The sequence below is a fragment of the Rhagoletis zephyria genome, unplaced genomic scaffold, assembly GCF_001687245.7.
Source record: "Rhagoletis zephyria isolate East Lansing unplaced genomic scaffold, Rhagoletis_zephyria_1.1 Rzeph_scaffold_00041, whole genome shotgun sequence".
Taxonomy (NCBI): domain Eukaryota; kingdom Metazoa; phylum Arthropoda; class Insecta; order Diptera; family Tephritidae; genus Rhagoletis; species Rhagoletis zephyria.
In genome coordinates this window covers 466,911-490,130 of record NW_016157125.1, presented here as the reverse complement: position 1 = coordinate 490,130, position 23,220 = coordinate 466,911, and the positions used below count along the sequence as shown (strand labels likewise).

The following is a 23,220-nucleotide window of genomic DNA, read 5'->3' as shown; positions in this document are numbered from 1 at the left end:
CCAAGTATTGTATCTGCAGACTATACCAACGGGGTAACCCAGTGCCACCACTTTGGATTCATGCAAACTGACTACTGCCAACGCCAGCTCATCAGGCTTCTCATTACCTTCTATGTTCATGTGTCTGGTAATGCAGACACGAGAGACAGTAGCTTACTTAGGCACTGAGGACAGTATCACTTGGTAATTTTGGTAACCGGTGACACTATTGCCAATAGCGCTGCCTGGCTGTCAGAATATATTGCTGCTTTACTCTTGTACCCCACTCTATTCCCTAGGATTTTTCAGGCTTCTAGGATCCCTAGAACTTTCGCTGGGAAGGTACAGAGATAGAGCCAAACCGAATTCATCAGAGTAGATTCCGGCTCCCACGTCGCAATTGATCTTGGATCCGTCGCTGTATAGAGAGATCAACCCATGCCCGAAGTGTCTAGTCCCCCAAAGGCCTGACTCTGAGTCTGACTGCCGATTTCATACGATAGCATTTAGCGCTTTTGTTTTTCCGGATGCACCTGTTACTATTGCGCTTGCTGCCTTTTGTATGCTTCTTAGTTTGCTGACATTATTGTTTAGTTTGCTTAGTTTAGGCCACAGACCAAAGCGCGCTATACGTCCACTTCACAAGCTCTGTTTCTGCTAAAGATTCTATTGTAAGTGTAATTGTAAGGCCTTCAGCCTATGAAATTCGACATTGATATTCCAATCGAGAGTACTTCCCTGCACCCAACAAGCAAAAACTGCTCGACCACCAGAATACTGTAGCACATTTTTCAGAAATGACTTGTCAACAATGAGGAAAATTTACAGTTGTAGAGTGAAGTTACAATCAAAACTTCATATCATAGAAATTTTATTTGAAACACATTTGAAACAGTTGCAAAGTGAATTTTCAGAATATATCGATGGCTGAGTGGAAGATCGACCTATCTCGGCGGCCAGTTCGAAAACGCCATATCTCAGAAAATGTTTCAGCAACGCTCTATCTCAGAATTTGGTTGCAGAACGCCCTACCCCAGTCGCCGATTCAAAAACATACCTATATTAGCTTATTTTTAATGTATTTTCATTTTAGATAGGTCGTTTATGAACCGCGTTTTTGAGCGAATGCCCTTCTCGGTGCTCATCCTTTGGGAAGTTTTTAAATAGAGTGTTCATGTTAGAGGCAATGAAAGTTGAAATTATATACAACATACCTGTGAAGTTTCAAAAGAGTGTGCCACCAAATTAAAAAAAAATAGCATCATGCAGAATATCTGTCGCAGCTATTTTGTAATTTTAGGTTTTTAACGATTTTTTTTTTTATTTTCAAATTTGGTGGGTACAACATTTTTACATTAAATGGTGAAAATGTTTTTTCTCTACAACGCGAACCAATCGAGATTAATGAAACTAGTGTATCACCAAACGCAAAAAAAAAATTACATTGATTATAAAATGACAATGATTTGCAAAACAAAAATTCCAATTTTGCAATTTTTATTGGCAAACTCGAAATTCATTCTAAAATTGTTATATTCATGAAGAAATTAATATATATATTCGTCGAGAATATTGTAGAAAAATATTCCACGCCTATATTAAATTATTTTTATATAATATGTTTTTTAAGTTAAGACGTGCGAGTGAACGTGTTAGCTGACTGTGTATTGTCGTTAAAAACATATCTACGGGTATATGAGCAGGAGTTGTTATTTTTACTTTTTTTAGCATATCATTTTTAAGTTTTCATTTAAATACAATTTCGCGCTGGGATCTTGCTCCTTATGGAAGACGGAAGATAATGCGTTGTCTAAAATAAACGTGCCACAATTTTCGACCAAAACCACATGAGATTTGCTCATATCCTTCATGGGACTGATTACATAATGCACTCTTAGGCCTTAATGTTGCATATTTTTAGGCATTATTATTATTATTTTAGAGATTTTTAATGATCAAAATTCAGTGCAACGATTTCTATAGCACCAAATTGTGATTTTACACCAGGAAATTTTCTCTACAGTAAATTGTTTTTATTTCAATTACGAGCGTGCTTTAAGGCGCAGTGACTGCTATCTACCGAAATATTTGATTTATATTCAATTGTATTTTAGGAATTAATTGCAAAGTGAAAAAGTAAGACAAAAATAATACTCGAATCAATTTCAGTGTGACTGGGTGGGTATTGCACTCATTCTTGCCTTCGGCGACTTCAGCAAATATAGTTAAAGTGAAATCGAAACCTTCACCAATATGTGATGCAATTTATTTCACTTCTACAAAGTGGCAATCGGTTTCAAATTGTCTCCAATATTCTAATGTGGCTCACATGCGAATTGATGAGAAGTAGAAGAATTTTTGCTCCACTTTAGGTAGTTAAAAATTCATAATTTTTGTTTTAATTTGAGACACATTGAAATTGAAATCACAAAATTTTATGAAAATTTGTTGCAGCACTTTGATTATTTTTTCTTACTGAAATAGCAGCAATCCATTGATATTTTTAACCGACTTCCAAAAAAGGAGGAGGTTATCAGTTCGTCGGAAACATTTTTTTTTTTTTTTTTTTTTTTTGATGTATGTTACCGCATAACTTTGGACCACGTCAACCGATTTCGATAATTCTTTTTGCATCGGAAAGGTAGTGTCTCAGATCCGTGGATCATGAGATATATATATATATATATATTTTTTTTTATATGAGAGTTGAAGTCGGTTTTTTTTTTGCTAAAAATTACTTGTAGAATATAATTTCCTCTTCGAAGAGCACAAATTGCGCTGTTGCATGTTAAATTTTGAAGAGCAATTGAAATTGACACACACACACACGCGCACACGCAAATGAATTCCAAAGCATTTTTCTTCCATATTGCCATTTCGCTAGAAGGCAAGATGTCAAATCGCAATAAAGTCAGCAGCACTTAATTGGCATATGCCACTTGCCACACATGTACATATGTACATAAGGTATGTACAACACAGCAGACAACATACCACAAAGATAAAAGCGGGCATGAAATAAATTGCAGCATTCGAAAATAGAAAACGGCAAACTGCAAGCTGCAGTACAAAAACTAGAAATTCATAGAAAATTGTTGCTGCCACCAACACACTCTCGATTACTTATGCATATGTACATATGTGCTACAGATGTTTTGAACTTTTAGTTTCCCACTGCGTGCGCATCTGTGTATCCCCAAATGCCAGCAGCGATTGTCATGTGGATAACTAAACTAATAAGCAGAGACAAGTCCTATCGCTTGGTAGTGCACTCGATTTTTTGCGGACACAATCGACAAAAGAAGTCATTCGCATAAAAGCAACAATGCGCAGTCGAGTTAGTGGATATTGGAACAAGCAGCGAATGACTCTATTTCTAAGTGGGGGAAGGGAATGGGCGGATGACGCGCGTTGGTGCACCAGAAAGCCAAAAAGCCAGTTCTCCATAGAATCCAATAAATATCACATGCGAAACTAAATAGAGTTGCGAATGCACACACGTTTGCATACATACACATTAGGGTGGTAAAAAAAAAAAGATGTTCCTCCAGCCACCTCCCACATCTGAAGAATATAAAAAATAAAGAGAAACGTATCTTTTTATTTTGAAATCGATTAATTTTATATGTATTTTACATGGGGAAAATATATTTTTTCTTAGAATTGCTATAAAATTGTTAAAAATAAATATTTTTTGGTCGAATAAGCCAATTTCCCTTCAGAAAAAAACAAATAAAATAGGATTGCCAGATATTTGATAACTAAAAATTATTACAATTTCAATAAATATTTAAGTTTCTTCATCAAAACTAAAAGCGTTTTAAGATATTTAAAAAAAAAATTGTACGAGGTTGCCACCTTTCTAAAAAAAAAACAATGATTATTAAAAATTAGGCTTTCTTAATACCACAATATAGATATCATATGAAAGGTGTACGCATAAGCTTTGGCTAACATGTTTTTAAATAGGGTTGCCACCCATGTGTTAACTAAGATGAGTTAAGTGAAATGATGCAATATGCGGTTTTGCACATTTGATAATTTGAAATGGTAGCGAGGATATATCGCACTCATTTTAATTTTAAAGATTGGTGCCAACTCCATCCAGAAATATGTAGGGGTTCAAGCTTTTGTTTGAAACTGATACATTGCTTAACCTCATGTGGGATGAGTTAAAAAATTTTTATTATAGATAAATGGCAACCCTATTCAAAAATATATGTGAATTATGGTATGCATTTTCAAAAACCTTTGCTGGGAGTGCGTAGACCTTCCATTTAATACCCATATTGTGGTTGTAAATAAACTTAAATTTTTAATAACCGTTATTTTATTTTTTTAGACAGGTGGCAACGCCGTACAAAAACCTTATTAAATCTCTTCAAACGCTTATAGTTTTGATGAAGAAACTTAAATATTTTATAGAGCCTTTAAATAAATTTAAATTTTCAAACAACTGGCAACCCTTTTTTTTAGAAATTTTTTACCACAGAAGTTATAAGTTATTAAACACACACTAAGTAAAATTTTTAAATTAAATAAGCATCATACTGTTATTTCTTGAATACTTATGAAGAGAAAAATGGTCTTATTCGATCGAAAAATATTTACTTTTAACGATTTTATAGCAATTCTACGAAAAAATTTATTTTCCCCATGTAAAATACATGGAAAAAACTTCAAAGCCCGGTGGCGGAACGGGTAAATATAAACCGATTTCAAAATAAAAACCTTATTTTTCATATTCTTCAGTTCTCAGGGGTGGCAGCAGGTAAAATAAAAGAAGTGATTTTCTTATGTATTTTTGGACCACCCTATTGCTTTTTATTAGCGGCGCTTTATACGCGCTGAGGTCGAAGTCGATTGTAAGTGGATATATCCGGCGCTCAACGCACACAGATTGTATAGCATTTCATTTGCAGTGGTGGCCCCATGTTACATTGCATTGGCAATGCTTAAATTTATCAGCTTTGTGTTGGGGTATGCGTGTTTGCGAACTTCGCTAAATTGTATTGTTTGATTTTTTACGTGATTTATCCTCTTTGGCGGCCGCACATCTGCGCTCCTGCTGTTGCCGCTGTTGTTATTGCGCCAAAGAGCAGATGTTGCCATCCAGGCAGTCTTTTGCCATTTTCAAATACAAACATACATACATACATACCAACATATGCGCGTATGTGATCTTTATATGCTTTCGGTTTAAATGAATGGCAATAAAAGCAGGGTCGTGCTTGTGATTTATATAGGATTCGTGTAAATACCGTGGCAATTTCTAGGGATTTACAGTTTGCTATTTGCTGCTGCTGCTGCTGTTGCCATCGATGCGCGTGGGTACAATGAACCTGGCAACAATGAGGTGCGTTATACCACTTCGTAACTAAGCAGCAGATAAACGCAAATGCAAGTGGGGGTACAGCAGCTGACGAACATTGCATTAGAAGTAGTATAAAGCATTTAAACTAAGTGTAAGGAAATTTTACAACAATTATAATATTATTGAAGTGCACTTAAACTTTACATTTGACAATCGTGAGTGCGGGTAACATCCTGGAAATATTCGCAACGATGCTCTTGTTATTGTTACGAAGATAAATGCTAATTAAAAATTACTAAAAATAGCAAACCTCATCCAATAAATTTCTAAGTTTTGCTAATTTTCTGCTCGATAAAACAGCGAGAGTGTTACATTAAAAGCTGCATCATGATATCAATGCGATAGTCTGTCGAAAGCTTCACATACTTATTGTAAAGAAAGGTCGGTGGATACCGCTCTGCACACAATTGTGAGGAGGATAGAAGAAGACTTCACTCATAAAAATTTTGCGGTAAGAGCCATCCTAGATATTTTAATTATGTCCTGCCGAAGGCAATAGTTAAGTCGTTCGATAAGCTTAAGAGGTTGAAAAGACAGTCTGGTTCGGCTTATCCAAAACTTGCTGCGTTACATAACTGTCATGGCCATATGGGCCAGTGCTTGCTTACATCGGCCGTCAGGTAATTGCCTACGCAGACGAAGTTGCGCCCATCTATGGTTAAACTCTATGGTTAAACGTAAATACCAGAACTCGCTTTATGAACTGAACCAACTGTATCTTAACATGGTTAGTAACTGGGTGGCCAAAAGTAGCCTCGCCAACAATCCCAGTAAGACAGAACTGATCTTATTCACTAGAAAGTATAAAATCCTTGACGTTGTTCTTCCCTCAGTGGGTGGTCAGCGCTTTCAGCTGTCTGACAAAGTCTAATGCTTGAGCTTGATCTTTGACAGGAAGTTATCGTGGAGGCCAAACATCGAGCAAAGGACAGTCGCCTTATATTACTGCAGGGAAGCAATTGGAAAGAGATGGGGTATTTCGTTTAAAGTAATCTATCGACTCTACGATACCGTTCAGGAATATTATGTTTTATGGCGCCCTAGCCTGGTGGAACTAACTCGAAAAGGGTACACTACCTAAGCAGCTGTAGCACGTTGTGAGCCACCGAAAAGGCTCCTAGGAGCTTCTCTCTCCCCCCCTTTTTCCATCAAGGGAGGATTGGGCCGGACGGAACTTCTCGAGAGGGGAACTTCTTCACGTTTGAATGGAAATTGGACGGTCCGCTTGGTGGAGGGGAAGGGAGGGGTGCGGTCTTCTATCTATTCTGAGCTTTCCGTCAGTACTAAGTTCAGGCATCGGAGCTGCTGCAGTATATTTCAAGTGGAATTGGCTACTATTAACGAAGCGGTGGAGTGGCTGCTCAGGAGTACGATGGCTAAGCAGCTATCAGACCCTTAAGCGCATTGGTTAAGGAATGTCTGATCACTCTCTTAGTTATGTTGGGATAGTTCTGTATTAGGCTCATTTGGGTTTCGGGTCATAGGGACATTGCAGAGAACTATGCGGCTAACGAATCGGCTAAGAAAGTTACCCTTGAAACGTTATCGGCGGATAAAGAGCAGTTGGGGGTGCCATTGATGAGCAGCGGATTTTTATTTTTTGTTTTTATAAATCTATTTTTTTAAATTAAATTCTTGCAAATAATCTTTAGATTTAAATTAGGGCTGTGAGATTAATTGATTATTCAAAATTTTAATTAATCATTAAGTAAATAACTCAATTATTCGATTAATTGGAAATTATGATTACTCAAAAGTTCAGTTACTCGAGTAATCAAGATTTTTGTATTAACCAAAAACAAAAATATTTGAGTAATTTGCTTTATGATTAATCAACGTTATGAGGAAAATGAGTAACCAACATTTTAAAGTACTCNAGAAATACGTTTGTGATAAATTTTTGGAAAATGGGCGTGGCACCGCCCACTTATGATCACATATATGTATCTCAGTAACCGTTCTACCAATTTGTACCAAACTCGGTGTGGTTATTGTGCTTGCCACATATAAGCAAACCGTTGAAAATTATTGAAATCGGACTAAAATAACGGCCGCTTCTCATATAACGGTAAATTTCAGAACTGCTTGAAACTTCAAAATTTCGAAATCTAAGGACTCTAATTTACTCAAAATTGATACGCCCCGGCTTACCATATAGCCGTAGCTTTCGGTAAGGCGAAAAACATATATTTAATACGTGCGCCGGGTATTTAATGTTCGGCTCTGCCCGAACTTAGGCTTTCTTACTTGTTCTTACACAGAATGTAAAAAAGAAAATAAACATTTTCCAAAGAAAACTCTTTTAACGAGCAAAATAAATTTTTTTAAGTAATCATATTTGAAATACCTAGATAACTCATCGTTTTGAGTAATCAAAATCTTGATTACTCGAGTAATCAACCAACTTGCTCGAGTAATCGAATAATCGCACAGCCCTAATTTAAATATTTTAAAAGCTATTTTTTTCGATTAATTAAGTTGTTAGAAATTATGCATTTTTTCTTTTTTAATTTATTTCATTTTTTTAATGTACACACATAAGTTGTTTTAAAAAGAATAATAAATTTTTTTCAATTTCATTTAGTTTTATAAACTTATGTATTTAATTTTTTTCATTTTTTAATATTTTTTTTTTGTTTTTCTTAGTTTCTATTTGTTTTTAGCTTTTATTGTTGAAAAAAGAAAAATATATATTTTTTTTAACTTCATTTAATTTTTAGAGATTAGTTTTATTTATATTTTCATTTTTTTAATCAATTTGTTTTTCTTTATCTAATTCCATTTTTGTTTTAGTTTTTTAGATTTTGTTGTTTTAAAAAGAAAAATATAGTTTTTAATTTCATTTAATTTTTAACCGGCTTCACAAAAAGGAGAAGGAGAATCAATTCGTCAGATTATTATATATTTTATTTTATGTATGTTACCGCATAACTTTGGCCCCTTTTTATTCTTTTCATGAGCATGAAATACTATTATAACTTTGGTCCGATGTTTGTAAGTGCCAGAAAAAGAGGAGATAACCCATTAAAATAAAGGCTTTATAGTATCTGTTGCGGAAAGTAGTACCTATCATGGAAAAGTCGAAACAACAAAGGACATCTCCCACAATTCCATTATTTAAATCTTAACCTATTTTTTGCTCATTCTCATTCGCCTTTTCTATTTCCCTATTTTTGAGGCTTTTCTTGCAGCCAGAGAAGTTTAAAACTTTTGCTAGTTAAAATTCATTAAAGCTTAACCGCAGCTTTTTGCCGCTCATTTCACTGGTAGTTTGACTTTTGTATGTATTTGTACCTGCTCCTCCCCGCCCCCTCCTGGCTTTCCTACTGCACTATTTGAGCACACTTTCATTGCCCATTTCAGTTGTGTCCAACTAACTATCAACAATCCCAGCAAAATCACATACATATATAACCACAGCTCAGTTTCAACAACAAAATTTACAAAAAACAAACACAAGTCTCCCTGTGTGCGTGTGTGTAGGTACTAAGCTACAAAACGCTGACCCAGGACCCAGCCTAGCCGGCAAGCACGGTTGTATTCTCTGTAAAAAAAGTGTGCCATTTCAAATCCTATTTGAGTTTTGTCCTGCATTGTAACTTGGCTCAAATGTGTGCGTGTGTTTGTGTGTGTGCTTGCTGTTAGTGTCGCTAAGCTTTGCTCATATATTATTCTGAAGTTGGCAACACTATTTAGTAGCAACACGACACGCAACACAATAACTCGTTTTAACAGGCAACGGCCGTCCGGCAAGTGCAGGCTAACGGAAGGGGACCGAACGGATTTCCGAAACACTCCCACTCAGTTACTCGCTTGAAGTGCCATGTAAGTTATTTGTATGTGTGCGCGTGCGCGTGTGTGTGTGTGCCTTGGCGCCAACGGGGAAACCAGTCAAATACTAAAGTCACCTTTAGTGTGAAAATGCCCTGCAAAAATGTCGGCCGGAAAACTTACTCACATGTCCTGTAATATGCGGATGTGTGTGCATGCGCGTGTGCGTATGTATGTATGTATGCTTGACAACTTTTACTGCAACGAACCAGCAAATTGGTTATATAAGAGTTTAAAAATATGGGCATTTTTAACTTTTTGCGGCAGCACAAAGTAGCATCAAGCTCTCTTGTGTGGGTCCCTTAAGCCGTCGTAATTCATTAGGCGGCTTGTTTATCGTGATGACCCAGACCGAAGTGCTTGCGAATAGTTGGCTTTTGGTTATTGAATTTTTCTATTAGAGGTACTTAAGAGTTCGAAAAATAAGTACTAAAAGGTTACTAATGAATGGGCTTTTGTTTAAATTTTATCGCTTTCAGCATTTCCGTTTTTTTCGTTTTTTTTTTTTTAAATGCATTTAGAATTTTGGTCGCACACAAAGGTTTAGGAAAAATCTTGGATCTCTACATGCTTCTTTTTCAGAATATTTATTGTCTTATCAAAAACTCCAAAGATATTCTTTATATGTAAGATTGAAAATATAGTTTCATATCAATGCTAAATTGTTTTTGGTTTGTACTTAACATAAATGGAAAAAACTCGGATTAAAGATTGTGGAAATTTGGCAACTCTCGTATAAAATAATTTCAAACAAATTTGGTTTAAATTTGTAAAAAACAAATATAAATCACTAAGATAAATTTCACTTTTAAAACCGATGTAAACCTATTCTAAAATATTTTAGAGAAAACTTTCTTTAGCTTCTTTCCTTAGATACTCTCTTCTGAAATATTTTGCATACAAAATTTCTTTAACTTTTTTCCTTAGACTCTCTCTCTCTTGTCTCTTAGACAATGATCCGTTTAACTTTAATTGGACCGAAACATTTAAAGAGGTGGCAACCCCTTCAAAAATATTTTATAAATAAACCTTACTGAAATCTCTGTCTTCAAAAGTATTTTAGTAGTAAATTGGCGCCCATGTTGAAATATTTAATTTATCTTGATAATTATATTTATTTTTAATTTCTAAATAAGTGGCAAGTCCTCTTCAAAAATATTTTCTAAATGCACCATTCTTAAACCACTCTCGTCTTACACACATATGCAAATATTTCACTTAATTTGTTAATTAATTTGATTTTTAATTTCTAACCATGTGGACGCCTTCGTCAAAAATAATTACGAAATAGAGCTTTCTTAAACCTATCTCGTTTGATAACCATATAAAATATTCAGTTTAATTTGTTAAATTAAATGATTTTCACTTCCTTGACAGGTGGCAACACTCTTAAAAACTATCTTCGATGTCAAGCTTTCTCAGCCTTGACAGCCATAATAAAGCATGTTATTAAACTTGTTAATCAGCCGAATTTTCAATTTGTACATAAATGGGTGGCAAACCCTCTTGAGAAATATTTTAGAAATAAAGCTTACTTAAACTTCTCTCGGTTGAAACCCATATTCTAATAACAACATTTCACTTGTTAATTTAATTGATTTTAAATTTCCAAACAGGTGGCAGCCCTCTTCGAAAACATTTTCGAAATTAATATTTCTAAAACCTATCGTTGCTTTGATTGCCATATAAGAGATTAAGTATTTCATTTAACTTGTTGATTTATTTGATTTTGAACAAACAGGTGGCAACTATTTCAGAAATAGTTTTTTAAATGGAGCTCTTTTTAAATCTCTCGTTTAATATTCATATAAAAATACCTAATTTATCTTATAAATAAAATTGACCTTGAAACAAATATGGGTGTTAGTTAAAATATTTTTGAAGGTACTTAGTATAGACTTTCTCATGTTAATTTAATTTATAGTCATATAACTCCAATCTGCATATGGCACATATTCTTCAGAGGTATATTACCAATTCAACTGAATTAAATTTTTCAAATAGGTGGCAACCAGCTTCAAACTTATTTTTAACCATAAACTTTCTTAAACCTCTTCAGTTAAATGTTCGTATTGTAATATTTCACCTATTTTACAAATTTAATTGAATAAAATATTCTAACATGTGGCATCCCTTCACAAAAATATTTTCGGCAGTAAAATTTCCTAAACATCTTAAGTTTGATACTGATTTGATATTGCAATATTTAGTTTACCTTGTCAATTAGATTTAAATAGAATTTTCAAACAAGTGGCAACCTTCCACAGAAATATTTTCGGCTGTAAACCTTCTTAAACGTCTTTCTTTTGACAGCCACATTGCAATATTTACTTTATTTAATTAATTTACTTAAACTGCAATTTAATTTCTGTATTGTAATTACAGGTGGCAACTCTCTAATCTTTTTGTTTGTATATTTTAAGTTAGACCTCTAGAAATACATCGGTGAAAACTAAATTCCATTTTATACATTAGTTTTCGGGTGATGCACCTACAAACATTCACACAGACAAAGAGACAGACGGACAGACAGACAGAAAAAATTCTAAAAATTGTTGATTTGGCTTCTGTTGCTGTAATAAATGCTCCCCATATTAATTTGTCTTTATTATCTATAATGCACGGGCATCGGTCTGCTATAATAAATATATATTTATGCATAGACTTTGAATTTCGTATTTTGCATTTTGATTTTTTTTTTTTGTATCAAGGATTTTGTGTTTCGTATTTTGCATTTTGTATTTTGTACTTTGTATTGAGTGAACAATAAAGTTCGGAGTACTCTGAAATGGGCTTTTAGGCGAAGCTTGGTCAAGGCAATGCAAGAAAAAATAGAACAAAAAATAAAATAAAATAAAAAAATGTTATGAAATGTTATAAAATTAAATGCGATAAGTCAAAGTTAAACAGAAAAAATAAACCAACATTTTCAAAAATCATTGCAATTTTTATTTTTATTTCACCGTTATAATCGTACCTAATACACAAAGGTTTGTTAAAAAAATCAAGAAAGATTTGCTTTTTTATTTTATTATAAATTAGTCAATACATATACATATTTCCAATCAGTGAATTTATTAAAATTTTATTTGTGATTTGCAGCAAAATCTTGCTGACGAGCTGATAAGAAATAATAAAAAATTCAGCGCGCATGTAAAACAATAAATAAAATTTGCCATACACCAGTCCAAACGCAGGCCGTTGCAACTTTTAAATCTAAGCCAAATACAAAATTAATTTAGGTATAAAATGTACTTAATCAACAATCTTCTCTTTCCCTCTTCTATTTTTGACTGCTCCAGCCACATTAAAATTCATCACACTTCGCCTTGATCATATTCAATGTGACAGTACCCACATTGGCTGACGCATTGTTGAGCAGTTCGAATATCGGCATACTATCGCTGGCATTACGTGTATCCGCATACAACGCCTTCACCACACCCTGATACGCTTCGTAACGTTCGTTATTCTCCCCGTCCCCCTTGAACTCTAAATACAACCGATGCACATCAAATAAACGCTGTGACGCCGCATCGTACTGCAGTTGCTGCTTTTCATTCGCCGCCGACGGCCATGGCAGCAGCTTTGCCCACGTCTCATGCAAATGCTCGATGAATTCAAAATTACTGAATATGAACGTGACAAAGAGATCGACGCCCTTGCTTTGTAGTTTGGCCAAAATGTCTGCCAGGTCCTCAGGTGCATACTGTGAACTCTTAAATTGCTCATAATCGGAGGAGAGGTCATTTTCAAGATAACTGTATAGCCGATTGCGTTTGGCATAGAAATCATCGGTGGCGAGTATGGCATCGATTTCCGTCAACACCTTGGCCAATTTGCTGGCGTGTAGTACGTGTGAATCATCCGCTATGCTGCCCGCCGCTGCCTCCTCCTCCTCCGACGAGGCGAGGTGTTTCTCTTCAACAACTTCCTGTAACAGCTTCCGCACGGTGAGCAAATAATCGTCGATTATCTCCGCGCCAGCCGCCTTTACATTTGCATACAACGTGCTGGCAAAGCGTTCGAGATCGATGTGTGCCATGGGAGGTGTAGTAGCCTTTGTGGCCACAGCTTCCGCACGCAATGGCGCCAATTTCACGTTACTCCAATAGTGTGCGTTTTGCGGTGGCGAGGTGGCTCGATGCGCTGCCGTTGTTGCTGTCGTCTCATTTAACCCATCGCGAAACCAAAATTGCCGACATAAATTATACCAACGCAAATGGCGTAGCTCTGTGGCGCTATCCTCCTGCAATGCCAACAGCTGATGTTTTAGTTTGCTGAGGAAATTTAGGTTGCGCAGCGTATAGAAGTTTTCGATGTTGTGCGGCTCGTGCACGTTCAGTTTTATGTCCAGCAGCTGCTTGAGGTAAACGATTTTCGTCACCAGTTCTTTGGAGCTTGCGGCTGACTCGATTTTTGTTGCATAGGTGGCGTAGTCTTTGTTGGCGCGCAACTCCTGCAGCAGGCCGTTGAGATGATCGCCGGCGGCCGTGTCCACCAGCTCGTTGAGCTCAGCAATGAAGAGCGTTTGGAATTTGCGGTTCTTTATATCCGAATGTGGCACTAGGATGGGGGTTTTCGGAGCGTTGGCGGAAAGCTAGAGAAATGGTAGTGCGTGTTAAGCGGCAGTTTAGACCAGATGGCATTTGGGGAACTTACCACAACTTGCAGAGGAATACCGAGCAGCAGAGCACATATGAGAAGAGTGCACATTTTGTTATTGAATATGTGGAAAAAACGCCGAAAACTCCAGACTTTGGTTTTCTTGGTCTCTTAAGTGCCGCAGTAAATAATTATTTCTGAATGGATTTAAAAAAAAAAAAATTTAACCATTTTTGTAATATTTTTTTTTAAGTTGTATAGTTTTCTTAAATTATTATTTTTTGTATTATTCCAGAGGTCTCTCTAAAATATTTTTTTTTTTGGAGACTACTTACTTTACTTATTTTTTTTACACGGATTTCTCCTAAAAATTTGCAATTTTATGTTTAAAGCTTTTTCTTAATACATATTTGTAATAGACCAAATTTCTTAATTCTAAATTTTTTAATTGTTTTTTTTTCAGAAACTTCTTCTATTTCTTAAATTTCTTAAGTTTCGTATACTAAACTTTCTTTTTATTTAAAGAATATTTTGAGGCAGAGTTTCTTATGTTTTTATATTATTTTTCTTAAAGAAGTCCTTAAACTATATTTCTTAATTTTTTTAAGTTTTTCCCAGTAAAATTTCTATATTAAAAGTTCATTTAATTTTTTTGGTTTTCTCCAATTTTCAATGAACAATATAGTTTTGATATTTAAACTTTTTGCGGCCAAATTGCTGGAGGATTATTTAAATATTGCACATTTAAAATAGATAGCAGATCAATTCATAAATTTTGCTTGATTAAAAAAAAATCATGTTAATTTTTTTTTGGATAAAATTTATTTGAATTTTTCTAAAGCCTCACTTCAAAAATGTTTCTGGATAGAATTTCATTTGAGATTTTCACGCATATAATTTTGTACATTTAACTGCTACCAATCCATAAATATTGCTTAATTAAAAAAAATTTAATAAATAATTTAAAATTTTGTTTTTAATTATTTTTTTTTGATTAAATTTATTTAAATTTTTCAACACTTTTCTCACTTGATATCCGCAGCCTCACTTTAAAAACTTTACTGAATACAATTTCGTTTTTACGCTTATTTTGTATTTCTACGACAAAAAATTATTATTTAAAAAAATTCTGGTCAAAATATTTCTTCATTATTCAGATTTCTATAAAAGTTATAGACACTTTATTAGTTTTCCAAATTTTTTAATGTTTCTTTGTGCATAACATTTGTATAATTTTTGTTTTCAGCGGCTAATTTATTTTTAATATTTTTTTTAAGTCCCAAGCAGTTAGCTTTAGACAGTTGTCCTCAAAAAGTATTTTGGTCTTAATTCACTTCAGATTTTTTCAAGCTTTTTACGTCTGGTTACCATTCACTAAGTCAATTTTAAAAATTCAACATATTCCGAACATTTTTAAAGTTTTTTTTTTAGATAAATTTTTCGTGAAAAAATATGTATTCTATTTTTGGAAAATGTTTAAAAATTTTCACGTTTAAGTTTTATTAATTTGTGAATATTTTGTTATTTTCCCAAAAAATTTCCCGTCAACCGACACTTGCGACCATCAACCGTACACTTTACGTTTGGCTATGTTTACAAATGCGTACCTAATTCTAGAAAAGGCTGCGGCCTCTGTATTATCTGCTACTTGCTTACTTTCAATCGTAATCACATTATTTATTTATACATACATGTGTACATATAAATTTTTTATCAGTTGTGAGTTCAGTGCTGGGGTTAAGCTGAGCTCGCTTGTTTTCGCTCTGCACAACAAAGCCGTTATCAGTAGCAGCGATAGCACAACCACAGTTTTGCATGCTTTTTAAAAACAAATTATTTATTTTTTATTTATAGAGAATAAAATGCTTTAAGATTTTTGATTTTCACTGCAGACATTGACCTTGAAAGTACTGACCTAATTGAAGGTTTCACGAACGATATTGAGGTATTGGAAATAAAATCGGTATTCAATATTTTGAGTAGAAAATTTGTCACCATCTGAAAATGAGCTCAGAAATTGTCCTGGGAAGCGCCAAATGCAAAAGTTAAACTTTCCACCTCTCAGCACACAAGACAGCTTCATCGTTCTAAGGACCCACATCAATATTGACAGTTAAATTTCGATTGATTACATAGGTAGAAGAGGATAGGCTTTTTTAAAAAGTTTACGTCAACATGTCAACCTTAAAATTCAGCTTGAAATAACCCATCAAAGAAGGCGCCATTTTGGGCAAAGTTGCCAAGTGAATGATGCTGTCTTAAATTTCCAACCGCAAATTACACTTGTCATTATCATGCCATTCTTAATAAATAGATGAAAATCATATTCTTATTTTTAAACCCTATTTGCTGAGGTGCATACCATTCACAAATCGAAAATTCACAAAACTCGCATTGAATTTTATTCCACGCAAGTCTCTGGTTGTTTATATTAAGAGCTTAAATAAAATACTCCCCAAAATTTCATAGAAAATACCATTACGATCTTTAATAGTTTCAATATGCTTTTATAAATTTAAATCACTAAAATCGACACACTAATTTGGGATTATATGGCGAACAAAGCATATGCATTTCAGTTGCATAATGCCTAACTAACTGTTTATGGCGGTTCACGGCTTCTGCCTGGAAGTTTTATTTTTTTTTATTACAGGGCAATTCTGACAACTGACATTCACTCATTTGTCTTTCGTAAGACAATTGTCAATTCTGGCAACCATCTTCAAAGCTCTTGACTGTCAAACATTCATCTTTTAGCAATATATTTTTAAAAACTAAATTGAATTAAAAAAATGTAAAACTAATAAATCAAATACAATTAAATAAAAATGAAAATATCGTAAATGAAAATAAAACAAAAACAAAAAAAAATATTTTTAAAAATTAAATGAAAAAAAAAATATTTTTTACTTTTAACACAATAAAATATAGAAACTAAATTGGGTAAAGAAAACATTTTATTAAAAAAGAGGAAAGTAGTACATAAAAAAATTAAATAAAATAAAAAGTATTTTTATTTTTAAAACCAAATCTTAAAATTAAAAGAAAATTAAATAAAAAAATTAAAGTCAAAAAGAAATACGGTCCTAAAAATTAAATGATATAAAACAAATATATTTTTCTTTGTAAATAAGTAATATATTAAAATTTAAAGATAATTAAATTAACGCAAGAAAAAACAACTAAATTAAAAACAGAAAAAATAAATACAATAACTTTTTAAAAATTTAATGAAATTGAAAGATATTTTTTTTTTTTTAAACAGTAAAATCTAAAAATTAAAAGGAAATTAAACTTAAAAAATAATAAAAAATTAAGCCATTAAAAATTGAATCAAATAAAGAGATAAAATACCAAAGTTATAAGACAATGAATTACAAATAAAAAATAAACTAATTAAATTAAAAAAAAAAAAAATTGATTCTAAAAATTAGGCACAAAATATTTTTTTCTTTTCTAAACAATAACAAAAAAATAAAATTAAAAATTAGAGGAGAAATATGTTAATAAGAAATATAATATTAAATTAAAAGAAGAAAAAAAGTTTATAGAAATTAGATGAAATAAAAGAACTATATATTTCGTTTTGACGCGAAAAATTAAATATGTAATGTTAAAAAAATAAACGAAATTAAATTAAATATATATTTTTTTTCTTTTAATCCAAAAAAAATAAATATGTATATGAATAAAAAAAAATAATAATAAAACAAAATCAAAAATATTTGAAAAAGAGAAAAAATACCGCTGCCCGAGACTTGAACTCGGATGTTTCGAATGGCACGCCTATGCTTTGCTCACTCGGCGATTACAATTGCTGGGGAGGTGGTTTCTCACAATAGGAATTCGTTTAGCACGAGGTCCCACAACAGGGGAGATAACACCCGCCGTGAGGGGAAACAGGATTACTCTTGCCACTTTTATGAGTAGCACTACTCCTGTCCGATCAGTCAAAGGGTTCGACCAGGAAGTTATCTCATAGGGCGTTGAGACTGTAGCCGAGGGCTGCTGCACCGAAAAATCGACTGTATAAAAGGTACTACGCGTAACACCACGATAATCGAAATTCTGCTACTCTTGCGCCCGTTTTTATCCACCTGGCTTAGGAGCTTGAGGCGCTTCAGGCAACATTGCTATCGATGTGGTACGCGAGAGGAATATGCCTTAGAGAGGCTGTGCTGGTGTAAGGGGGCTGGTGGTGTGATATTCTGATGGTAAGAACAGGTTCAAGCCCCTCGACTCTGGAGCTGGAATCTTTTTCAAGACGGAACAGATTCAGCTCTGGTTTTGACTTGGTGGCAAGACTACTATCTTTCAAGCACCTATACATACCTGTGGCTCCTTATACAAGTGACCATTGCAGAGCTGCGGTGATAAGGTGAAACTCAGCCACTATTCAATTTCATATTATACTAACTATGCATTTAACCAAAAACGCAACAGGATACTCGGTAAAGTACGTTTCTTCTTCAATTACTCCTCCAGCTAACGAACATACTTTGTTTTTTGTTTTTTTTTTGTTTGGCAAACGCTCCAGTATACCATTTCACTAAAAATTTAAACTTTCTAAAACTGCGTGTACTTTGAAAACATTTTTCTCATGATTTCATAGTAACCGTATACATTGTGGAAAATTACACTAATTATTTGTAACCAAAGTTTGATAAAAGTTTCATACAATTTTTTTTTTTTGGCTATTATCTGAGTATCTACTTGCTGGAGCTGGAGCAAATACATACTTTCAGTTTAATTAGATGGCACAAACAATGGTCGAGTGAAAAAGTGCAAACGCACGTGCATTTGAGCACCGAGTTTGTAGTAGATATGCAGTTAGTTATCTCTGTGAATGGGCGAGCGTGCGTGCGTGATTGCATATGGGGTGAAAAAGAGCTTGCACTCAGTAGTGCAAGTTTCAGTACCCAGTAAACATTTAAATAATGAGTTTAACTGGAAGTTAAGTTAGAAAACAAAGCAGATACTAAAGAATGCTATGTTCTCAATAGTGGATTTATTTACGTGAAATTTATAGCTCAGTTGTTAAGGATAAACGAAAAGCAGGATTTAGCGACTAATATGTGGTTTTAAAATTTCAAACCTCCTTTATCTTTTAAAATTTCAAAAGCAAGTTTTAGCATTTACAAATTTTTAATGCTGGTTTACTACCTTCATTCGAAATTTCATTTCATTAATTAATTAAAAATATAATATTGAAATGTCATCATCAGGTGGCATAAAACATAGGACATGTCACCGCCAGCTATCTAAGACCCTAAATCTATTAAAACTTACAAGCTGTGGTAAAGAAGGTTGAGATATGTCCAATACTTACAATCCAAGTATTTGTAGAAAACTTCGTAGTTATTTAGGCAAACCTATTTAATTAGATGTTCCTCTAAAATTGTTTCTAAATGCTATCGAAACCGACATCTTCTCGGTTTATTTAGACTACGTTGAAACAGGCCAATTGGCTGAGGCAATTAAGCTTTAAATTGCGACATTGATTTGGGTGTTCACACACACGTCAGCTGCACAATTAGCGATACGAAATCAGCTGTTGGATTACCTACAGTGATGGAAAAGTTGGTGCAATCGTACCTTTATTTAGTTTGATAGTAAATTCGGTACAAACACACAGTTTTAGGTACATTTGGAACGTAGCCAAATAACTTCTCAGAAAATCAGGAATCAGGATTTGTTATCCTCCTATTTTCTTTATATAGAAATACATATTTACTTTTTAGGTACATCAATGCACTTTTAGGTAAAGTTTTCCGTAAACTAGGTACAATTTTATAATTCAATTTTCCATCCCTTATGGAATATCAGCTGTAAAAGAGAACCAGAAACCAACAGCTGATTGCTATATGTTCAATAAACATACCTCAAAGTCAAAATTAAACATACCTGACACAAATTAATTGCGAATTAATTATTAGTTGGCAATTAATAATTTTAAAAATTTTGTATAAGTTAGGTAAAAATTAAAGCTTAAATTGGTGAAAAGGTTCTTGATTGCCAATTAGGGACCTGTTTGAACATAGTCTTAGATATAATTCAGACAATTTATGTTAAGAGAGTTCCGCAGCTTGCTCGGTAAGCCAAGAGTCTTCCAGGCCGTAATGTGCGAAGTTGGCATGACGGAGTCCTTGTAATCCGCGGTATTCTGCGAAAGATTTTTACTTCCACTCTCCGATTGCTAAAACGTAGCAGAAATTCGGCCTTCTTCATCGGCTCTATAGTCTGCAAGAACATGCGATTATACTGCGACTTCTTAGTTCTCAGAATGGTTCACTCGTCCCTGGTAAAATTGGAATTGTGAGCGCGACGCTTCGTCGTAAATTTTCATACGAGGATGCTAAATGTGAGCTCGCCGTATCGTTGTATTTTCGCTGGATTGGACACACTTGAGTCTCAAGCACTGCAATTACTTACTGTCCGTTAAAGTCTTTAGATAGTAGGTTGTCATATTTGAACATACTTTTTGCACTTAGCACTTTTGCACTGTCAAATAAAAGGACATATCCATCCGATTCTATCAAGGACTGGTAAATATTTACTAAATAACCAGTTGAGAGAAACTTGCACCATTTTTTCAACCAAAACTCCTCTGCATCTACATGTGCCACTTACAGATAGGCTGTAACAATTTAAGTGTAACTTAGCAGTGCTCGATTATATCGATTATTACAGGTGCTCAATCCCTCTAGAATGCAATCGTCTTATGCTCCCGTCGGATAGCTGGGACATACCTGTATTACTCTTCAGACATAAGTTTGGCTTAATCAGCTAACAGAGCACAAACTTGGGCCCAAAAACACTGGATCTGTTTCAGACATTCTCTTTGTGGCGCTTATAGAATATGCTGTCGAGGTTTGTACATATTGTTGTATCAGTTCTTGCTGTAGGAAATCCGGTTTTGTTACGTTTGTGTTTGCCTGAGGAAGAGCCTCCATCCAGGCACTTAAGACGGCATCTTTTCGAATATATGCACCCGACGGCGTACCGACGAATTATCAAAGGCTTTCGACATGACTCCCGACCTACATATGAATGCCGTCCTCGGTGCCCTATCTGCATCTATTGCAGATTCGGAGCTGCGACTGCCACGCTAGACCCGCGGCCTGTGGTTATTGCAGCCTCCTAAACAGCTACTTATCCAGACCAGACCCCGACATACCCAATTAGTGTCCGGCATGTTAAGACTCCTCTATGACAACAACCACCTCTCCACATGTCACCGTAATCTATGTCCAACCCTGTCGAAACGGCTGGCCTCCTTGGCCTACCGTTAGTTGAGCTTGTCGACAACGATTTACTAATAGGCTTGACAGAAGCTCTCTAAGCGAAATATAGGGATTCTCAATGGAGTGTTTTCAGAACACCGGCCTAGAGGTCACATCAGTGCCTCGTATACAAATTTCTGCAAAGAGATAAACTCTATTAACCGGTTTCTGTGCGAATATCTCGCTTGGGTGTTCCATTTCTTCGAGGACCTGTACAGTTTGGACACTTGTCTCACTCGAGGGTCTATTTGGGTTGGCTAAAAAAAAAAACGATTCAAGAGAGTTTAGCACCCTCATTGTGCTCAGTAAACTTGAAAATCTATAATTTCTCAAAAGCTTGGTACCAAATTTGAGGTTCACTGGGTTACTAAACACCCATTGCTTGACTGTTTTTGTATGTACGTTTATGAGTGCGACAATTTAAAGCAAATGAAAGCGAAGAAATTTTCTAGCCAATTAGGCCAAAAAAGCATTTTAGTAGACAATATACATTAACGTACTTGAATGCCAGAGCACGACCTGAACCGAGAAGACCAAACAACTATTCCACCAACCGAGAATGGCGAACAAAGATGATCGTCTCCAAAAAGTAGTTGCTGAGTTGCAGAAATTTGGTATTTTTAGAAAAAAAAAAAAAACAATATATGAACGTGTATAGCAAACAAAGAGCATATGTGCAAGATTAGAATTGTGTACATATATACGAGCACTATGTGCAATGTGCACACCTACATACACACCAACAAAAGCTTGTGCAATGCAATAGATATTAGAAGGAATATGAACTTGATGCTGAGTTGAACAAGTGTTGCATTTTTGTTGTCTTAAAAACACCATTAATTTATTTGTGTGTGCAACGCTTATCGTTGAAGCAAAATTGCGTTTACATGACTGTGTCTTTCTTCTCTCTATAAAATCGCAGGCAGTCACATTTGTATCTATGTATGTAGATACCTTATAAGTGTGTCTGTATTTAAGGAAATTCAAAAAAAAAATCACCACTTCTACTTTAAAAAATCTGTCGACGCGCGGCCTGTTTGCTTCTTTTTTCAATGCCATTTGCAGAACTATCTTTTATAAAAAAAGGAAGTAAGAAAATCCTAAAAAAATAAGCAAAAGTCAAAATATCTCTGCAACAAAGTTTCCAAGTTAAGTTCAACATTCTTTCCATCGCTGTGCAGTGTTCTTTCCAGAAAAGTTAATTTTTGTTGCATTGACACGTGACATTGTGTTGCAAGCAGGTAGCAGGCAGCAGTCAACAAGCATGCAAAAAAAAAAAATGAAAGGACAGCGCGCAATGCGAATGCGAGACGTTCAATATAGCCAACCGAGATAACAGTTTATTATGTTTATTCGCAATTTTGTTGTTGCGTTTTTTGTTGTTTGTCAACTTCTTGCTACATTTTCTGTGGCATTCACTGCTGCTATCTTCCTAGTCAACAAAACCGTGAAAACAAACAGCAATGGAAAAGAAAACACAAAGAGTAAAAGAAAAAACGGTAAATAAACAGATATATAAGCCCGCAGACGGCAGTCTGGTGGTTTCAGATGAACGACATTATTGAAAAAACAAAATGCGAAAAAATATATATATATATATAAAAAAAATAAAAGTAAATACATATGTGGATATATATTCTTATTCATATTCGAATTTGCATTTGTATTCGCTTTATATTTGCCATCACATTCTTATTCGTACTCCTGAAGATATTCGTAATTACAGAAATATTCGTATTAACATAAGCACTCGTAGATATTCATATGAGTATTCGTATTTGCACTCGTACTCGTGTTTGCATTTATATTCTTATGATATATTCGTATTGATATTGGTATCAGATAACATTCGTAATCACAATCAACTCCATATTCGTGGTCGTTTCCATAGCCTATTCGTGACTGTATGCGCATTCGTCTTCCCAAACATATTCGCATACGTTTTGTTTTCGTATTCGTATTTATATACATACTCATATTCAAATTCATATTCCTATTAATATTCGTATTCATATTCATATTTATATTGATATTTAAATTCATATTCATATATATGTATATTCGTATTCATATTCATATTCATATTCATATTCATATTCATATTCATATTCATATTCATATTCATATTCATATTCATATTTTTATTAA

The 23,220-nt window shown here is 34.2% G+C and overlaps 2 protein-coding genes across 3 annotated transcripts in view; one reads left to right on the top strand and one right to left on the bottom strand.

The window, feature by feature from the left end:
• The window catches only part of DIP-epsilon (Dpr-interacting protein epsilon), a 289,178-nt gene that overhangs the window by 110,825 nt on the left and 155,133 nt on the right, over positions 1-23,220 (top strand). The window lies entirely within an intron of this gene.
• Positions 12,130-15,198, bottom strand: LOC108366823 (uncharacterized). 2 transcript variants are annotated; one of them, XM_017621301.1, is made up of 4 exons: positions 15,158-15,173; positions 14,125-14,153; positions 13,847-13,986; positions 12,130-13,784 (listed from the first exon to the last, which is right to left on the bottom strand). In XM_017621301.1, the coding sequence occupies exons 3-4, from the start codon at positions 13,898-13,900 to the stop codon at positions 12,492-12,494; spliced, it is 1,347 nt and encodes a 448-aa protein (XP_017476790.1). In that variant the 5' UTR covers positions 13,901-13,986; positions 14,125-14,153; positions 15,158-15,173; the 3' UTR covers positions 12,130-12,491. The 2 variants fall into 2 exon arrangements, with proteins under 2 accessions (XP_017476790.1, XP_017476797.1); XM_017621308.1 differs by lacking the exon at positions 14,125-14,153 and having other exon boundaries at positions 15,158-15,198.

What these genes read in the sequence shown, in the direction of transcription:
- LOC108366823 (XM_017621308.1), bottom strand. Translation starts at nt 13,900, where the DNA reads ATGTGCACTCTTCTCATATGTGCTCTGCTGCTCGGTATTCCTCTGCAA. An exon ending in GTATTCCTCTGCAAGTTGTG is followed by an intron (nt 13,785 to 13,846) that starts GTAAGTTCCCCA and finishes CCATTTCTCTAG; the next exon opens with CTTTCCGCCAACGCTCCGAA.